Genomic DNA, 7,223 nt, shown 5'->3' with positions numbered 1-7,223 from the left:
TGTGTGTGTGTGTGTGTGTGTGTGTGTGTGTGTGTGTGTGTGTGTGTGTGTGTGTGTGTATATATATATATATATAAATATATATATATATATATATATACACAGTTAAATTGTAATAATGTAAAGGTAGTTTGATTCCATAGATGATACTTAGCTGCTTTGTCCAGTGTGTCGGCAGGGGTTTTAATTGAAGTTTACCTAGTTTAATTATTATTTATTAATTATTATTTAAATATTACCTAGTCATACAGTCAAATGAAATTACACTGCTGCTTAGTCGCGGCCAATGGGAAGCGCTCGAATAGCTGTCGTCATGACTGTACTGTTGATACCGTGGTATAACAGGCTGTGTACTGCATATTGCATTGAATAACATAAAGGATAGTCGGCGTGCACATTTGCCAAAATCGAGGTGCGAATCCTAGAATTTGTCCAGAAAATACGGTCGTTGTCTTGACCTACTGCAGATTACTAGTAAGTACCAGTATTTCAACATACTAAATATTTAGGAAAGGGCTATGTGGTGTGTGCACAATGTTCACAAAGTAATTAGCTTTTTTTTAAGTATATGCATTCAGTAATCAGATGTAAAGATAAAATATCTAAATCACACTTGCGTGACTTACAGAATTTGTGTACTCACGACTGAGCATCCGTCACTGTTACTAAACCATAGACCTCGATAAAAATAAAAGCCTTTACTTGGCTAATTTTCAAATGTAGCGTATGCATCGTTTGTGCTAAAGGAGTCATTAGATAACAGTCGGAATACTGCTGGCTTGCAAGAAACAATTCTCAAATGATAACTTGAGCAATCTGGCGGGCAACACTATAAACATAGCAAATGTTCGGCAATACAAAGACAAGAAAAAATCTAGAGAGGTTACTTATTTGTAAGCACTCCAGAGATCAAAACGTAAGTAGTTTCTAGAGAGCACAACGTATTTTACTGATGACGAAGAAATATATAAATGAATCACAGTCCTACATGCTGTAATCTGTGGATTACTCCCAAACACGCAAGCGCTCACACACACACTCACAGCAAACGGAACTTTTAAGCAAAAGAAACATTCAGCACTTTACTTGAACACACCATTGTTGATACTTTCTCATTGCTTAACAGTTTAATTTTAGAACCTCTTTGTTAATTTTCGATCTTGAGGTTATGGGATATGGCGATTAAAAAGGTGTCACAACTTGATCGACTACAAGTATTTGTTTCACACAGCACTTATCAGTCAGAGGAAACTATTAGGCCGTATTAAACGCCATGCTATCGCTGTCGTTGAAATGGGACCGTGATTAAAATGATTCTTTCTTTTTCTGTATGTGAGTCTAGAGAGTTGATATTGTCTGACTCCACAGCCCAACACCAACAGTCTGTTCCTTTACCAAAACTTTAGATACAGTCAGTGGTTCTGTGGGTCATTATGTATGTAGGACAAATATTTTATTTCTCACTTCATCATGTGTTTCATCACATCTACTGTTACCTAACTGACATTATTTTTTCCCCCCTGATATGCAACAGATAATGGCTGTACCTCTGGCTGGCACCAGCATTGAACAAATTTCCTCCAGTATAAACACAGGAAGAAATGGCAGCATTCAAATTAACAATCAAAGTGCAATTTATACCTTAAAACACCCAAGGCAAGTATCAATGAAGTTTGGAAACACTAATTAAATCCCAGTGTAGTGAACTGTTAAGAAACACTGGTTAGTGAAAGGGATAAAGCTCTACCACACTATTGTGAAAGAATAACTCATGCAGGGTTAATTCTTTATTTACTTATTAATTTTTAGGGTCTTCACCTCCAGTGGATATCCTCTCAGTCCTCCACCACCAACAATTGCAAGAAACAGCATCGGAGCATGCACCTTTACCAAAACCTCAAGTTCATTCCGGGGTTCTGTGGGGGTCCTGACTTACCAAATCCTCGACATTGAGGCGCACACTCCTGGAAAACTCGTTATAATGTTCTCTGTACCTTTTGACTATAATATGTATGAAAACTGGTTTGCCCTTGGCATTTTTGAAGAAAATATAACATGTGATCAGGATCTATTCCGACAAATGTATTATGAGAAGGGCTCATTTACCCGAAGCAAGGGTACAGGGAATGAGATCAGTTATTCCCAAAAAAACCTGCAAGTGAAAGGAACAATGTCTCCTGCAGGCAAATCTATTATGAAGGTTGAATTTGAGGACCAGTAGTCTAGCGACCTTATACCAAAACCTAAGAGGCAAACAGACAGCCACATACAAACAGACTGTCAAACTAGTATGTGGACAAACTTGGCAACTGTTACCATGATGTGCAAACAATTCCTTATTTATCCAGTTAATCATTAATTATGTAAATTATTTTTTGTATGTTAGACAAATTTACTTTTTATTTAATTTTCCAACAAACTCTTATTCCAGTCACTTAATAAATTGCAACCGCTCCTCGGTGGGTCAGAAATGTGAGTAGAGGTAAAGTGTGTTTTCAAATTATTCTGTTCCAATGTACGTCTTTGTATTAGTTATTTTTTCATCTCAAGCTATTATTCAGATTATTAATGAATTTATAGTCTACACATCTACACGTGCTTTGAAAAGTGCTGGGGACAGAGATCTGGACCAGGTGTTGCATTCAATTCAGTCGTACCTCAAATTTGTGAGTGCTGGGATTGAAAGGAAGAGTGTGACGTGGATGCCGAGAAGAGCGAAATTTATTAAGAGCAAATCCATCAGAGCCGTTAGTTCAGTCCAGGGTCCATGGACACCATGGTCCATGGTCATAACACCTTTCACATGACCAGACTGAACATGATTTTTTACCCCTTTTTAATCCGTGAAAAAGACTGACAAATCAATATTTATATTTTCATTTTATTTATGTTTATATCTATTTATTTTTTACTTTTAAGATTCTTATTCATATTATGATAAAGCTGGTTAGTCCACCTCCAAACACAGGAACAGTGTACTCGGAAGGAATTTAAAAAATGGAAAATGCTTCCTTTGATGACCCATTTTAGGAACCAATTTTGACATAAGGTGTCATTTGTTAAGAATCAGTATGTAGACAATGTTTAGATTCTTCTGAGAAAACGAAATTGAAAGTGCGGGCCCTTCGGCAAGGCCCTCGCCCGCCTACCTCATTAACAACGAGGCACAAGAATAAGAGAGGCCTGTTGGTCCACATCGGATGTTGGGGGATCAGGGCAATCTGATGAATAGTGGGTTACTCAAACAAACACAGGACACCCACAGACAAGAGTGGAGAACAGAGGACTGGTGGGCCACTACATGGGCCACCCCAGTGTGAGGGGGTATACGCAGAGGATGTGGGAACTATAGATACTTTGAAACTAACATCTAGACTAACACCAAAACAACTAGTAGCTCAGCTTTCCAACATCCGCAAGCGGCAACTGCTGTCACATCTAGACTTGTGAAATACGACACATATGATACGCCAAGGCTGAGCCAGGATGTCAGGTCAGAGGGCAGACATTAGCATCCACTGAGGACCAAGTACATGAAAGGGAATTGAAACACTAAGTACATACTACGCTAGTGTACTAAGTACACATTAGTAAGCATCAGAGCCACCAGGATGAACGATCCAGGCTGTCATCCATCAATGACTAATCTAGTCACTTTAACTATGCCCCAAGCTATGAAATTGATCTGCTGGATATGTTCAAGAAACATCAAATCTAGAGGCACTGAATCAGAAGTGTAATACAGCGACAAAGTGAACAAATAAAGTTAGAGCCAGTTTAGTTGTCAGTGAACTTTATAAATTTTTTATCTATGCATGTAACGCAAGTTACCATGGTTTCTAAGTCACTGAATATGCCAGTAGCCTAATACTGTTTGGGTATTATGCAAATTATTTGTTATTTTTGCAAACTGAAATTCAATATTGCACCAATTGCAACTTTGGTACCATTATCTCCAAGTGGAAGATGTCTGTGAGATGAAGTTGCAGGTCAGTATCACTCATCTATCACAGGTGAACATCATTCGTCAGTATCACAGGTCAGCATCCTTGGTGGTAGGATAATGAAGCTTGCTTAGTTACAGAATTCTCAGAGGCTTTCAAGTCTTTTAAAAATAATGATCTTTCCCAATACAAATGAAGTTATTTTTCACGTGAACAGTCCAGAACAACACACCCTAACCTGTGCTGTACACTTTTATTAATGTTTCCCGAAGTCAATAGATGATCAGTATGGAATGTTCAGATAGTAGGAAAGTATTTAATAATGGCAATAGTCCTTGGTTACATAATAACGACTTCTGTATAATGGCATGCATATTACAACGCAGGCAAAAGAGTCATGTTCCTAAACTCCAGTCTTATTTTGACACCAGACTCTCTTTATAAGTCCCTTTATCTTGCCAGGAGAACGCAAATATGTTTATCCTTAATAAACATGTCCAAATAACCATGCTTGAGAAACATGGCTTGCTTTCATTATTACAGTGTCCAACGATTGAGCAGGGAAATTCCAATTTAAGATAGGTTGTGAATAACTGACTGCATATTAGACTGGTTTGTGTTACCAACTCTAGTCATTTATCAGTTCTTAATTGTTATTAAATATGTGCATTTTCTTGAGTCTCTTGCTGAATACAGCATGCAACAGGAATTGATTTCACTGCCAAATTCCATATATATTCTATAATTTCTATACATTTTTAACAGAACAAACAATTAGTGAAGTGAAACAAATGCCATATTAACTCTTTCCCGTAAACTCATCTGATTATTTTTGATGCAGATTTATCAGGATCAGCTATGCGCAGCTTGTACGGTTAATCCATCTATCGGTCTTTGGGTGGATTTCTTTTCCTGCGTCGTTTATGATATCTGAAGAGAGAGAGAGTGAGAAAACAGAACCAGTGTAAGACCTTTCCAGCTTTTGTTATGAAAGAATCCCCTTTTTCAGAATAACTGCTTGCTGTTATTCACCAGATGCATGCATGTCAAAGGCTGGGTCTGTTTTCACAACAGCCTAAAAACTTGTACCAAAGCCTGTAAACTCTAAATACACCCAAATGTCTATGCATAGCTAACCCTTAACATGTGTAACAAACAGCCTCTTAACAGTACAAGGAGGAAAAGTAGTGGTACAGTCCTTACAAGCACAAAGACTGGCAGTATACTAAAGACTCTTGTTGTTGAGAAAGATGTACAGAAGTGCTTACTCTCCAACAGGGTACCAGCGGTGCTTTGTGGTGTAAAACATCTTACTAAGCTCCTCTATAGTCGGCCCGCGTTCCTCCTTTAAAACGGCACCACTAAGCCGAGACTTCAGCACCACATCATGTGTTTCCGCAGACGCAGTGATGGGGTCTACTTTAGGGATGGGCTGTACAACAAATTAGCATCACAGGTGAGCATCACTTGTCAGTAGCACAGAGGAACATCACTCTTGCATTAGTACACTTCAGGTGAATGCTTGGGGATTGAGGAAGAGTGGTGAGGAATGGGAATAGTGTAAGAGTGGGAAAGGCTGTTGTTGGGTTTCACTGGTATTCCTAGATTTATACTCATGGAATCAAATACTTATTTGATGTTGAACTGTGCTTCTAAATGACAACACATTTTGATGGAAATGTGCACAAGACAACAAGCTGTGTCTAGCATTGTCCTCCAGCAAAACAGAAGGCACTAAAGGAACTACACATGTCATGCATATGGGCAAAATTAATTGCGGATTTTTAAAAATGTATTTATTTTTAAGCAGCATGTCTTATTTTGATGATTATATTCCATCTACTGTGGTAATAAAATATTTACAGTGAAGTCTGCACCCCAGTGAACTGTGTGGAGTGGCAAAACAAGGACAGTTATTATGCCAAAATATATTTGGATATCTGTTCATGGAAATCAACTGAAACAATCAATATATTCATTACAGCTCCACTAAACTGTACCTCAACAAATACATTTGCACACCAAAAGTGCTCAGTTAAACGAATACTCAGTACTATTTGGCTACCATGCTCACCTGAGTCATCTCATAGGAAATGTTTGGCTCAGGATGGAAACACACTACAGTCTTGCCATCACGCGTCAAACCAAGGTCCACGTTACTAGGCAAAAAGAAAACAAATTCACCAGCCATCACTGTCAGACCAGTGTGCATAGGTGGGTCAAGGTGGGCCGTTAAAGGCATTCCTGTTCAGGCTGATACAGTTATCAGTTAACACAGCTACACAAATTGGCTGCTAAAACGTACAAGACTGGATGAGCAGAGAATGTCTTATTTTGAACCTTAATACAAGGTTTGGGTGTTTTAGCTCACTGCTACCAGTCAGCTCATCTGAGGCAGGGGTTACTGGGAATCCCAAGGGGCAGTTGTAACTCAATTGGTGAAAGACGTTTTTAAATTCAGAATAAAGGATTATTTAGCCTAGCCTACATGCAGTGTGATTGACCCATTTCATTTAATTTGCATTTTATATAAAATGATTTGTAGTAGTTTTACTTAATTAATATTTTATCACATTTTATGGAAATTATGTTGACATTTGGGACTAAAAACAAAGAGGGTGATTAAAAAAACATTAGCTATTTCTTTAGTGTCAGAATAAACAGCATTACTATTATCGAGAACAACAGAACAACATTGGGGAGTAAAAAAAAAAAAACCACGCAGTTTGAAAGCAGACAAACCTGCTGAGAGCCAACTCTAACCACGCTTACCTGGGTTTGACACAACGACTCACTTGGTGAGTTGCTGCGGAATTGACTGGCAAAGCGCCTGTGGGGGAAATAAAATGAAAATCGCGACCATAACATTGAGCCTTAACTATATTAGTAAAGACTTTAGCACATCCAATACAACTGATAAAGTTAAGACGACAACAAGCAATCAAACAAACCCCAGCCAGCCTAGCTAACATGTTAGCCTTCAGAGGTAAAGCTATAGGAAAATCTACCTCATAATGCCTATTAATGTACTATTAATATATGCTAATATAGAGTTAGGAATACATGACTGGACTACTACACCAACCTTTGGCGTGGCTTAACAGTCTACTACACCGAACACAAGTAAGTACAGCAGACAGCCAGTTGCCATGACCCCACGGCGCCATGGCTCCCTGTGAGAGACGCGTCTTGTTCGTTGGCGTTTATGTGGCGGCAGGTTTGGCGCGCTAGCGCCCTCTGCCTGTGTGGAGGCGAAACGCTTCAGCGCCTGGCTGGGGT

At 38.8% G+C, this 7,223-nt stretch overlaps 2 protein-coding genes across 2 annotated transcripts; one reads left to right on the top strand and one right to left on the bottom strand.

The window, feature by feature from the left end:
* Positions 1-350: 350 nt before the first annotated feature.
* LOC113584968 (DELTA-sagatoxin-Srs1a-like) lies at positions 351-2,476 on the top strand. The gene is made up of 3 exons (XM_027022235.3): positions 351-474; positions 1,535-1,656; positions 1,810-2,476. The coding sequence occupies exons 2-3, from the start codon at positions 1,538-1,540 to the stop codon at positions 2,219-2,221; spliced, it is 531 nt and encodes a 176-aa protein (XP_026878036.2). The 5' UTR covers positions 351-474; positions 1,535-1,537; the 3' UTR covers positions 2,222-2,476.
* Positions 2,477-4,240: 1,764 nt separating this feature from the next.
* On the bottom strand, positions 4,241-7,187 carry mrpl42 (mitochondrial ribosomal protein L42). The gene is made up of 5 exons (XM_027021673.3): positions 7,030-7,187; positions 6,717-6,774; positions 6,019-6,103; positions 5,213-5,376; positions 4,241-4,874 (listed from the first exon to the last, which is right to left on the bottom strand). Exons 1-5 carry the CDS (start codon positions 7,109-7,111, stop codon positions 4,829-4,831), a joined length of 435 nt encoding a protein of 144 aa, XP_026877474.2. The 5' UTR covers positions 7,112-7,187; the 3' UTR covers positions 4,241-4,828.
* Between the last annotated feature and the right edge of the window lie 36 nt (positions 7,188-7,223).

Source organism: Electrophorus electricus, chromosome 10 (genome assembly GCF_041902795.1).
Source record: "Electrophorus electricus isolate QZ-2024a chromosome 10, ASM4190279v1, whole genome shotgun sequence".
In the NCBI taxonomy this organism is placed as follows: domain Eukaryota; kingdom Metazoa; phylum Chordata; class Actinopteri; order Gymnotiformes; family Gymnotidae; genus Electrophorus; species Electrophorus electricus.
This window is presented reverse-complemented; position numbering and strand designations above follow the sequence as displayed.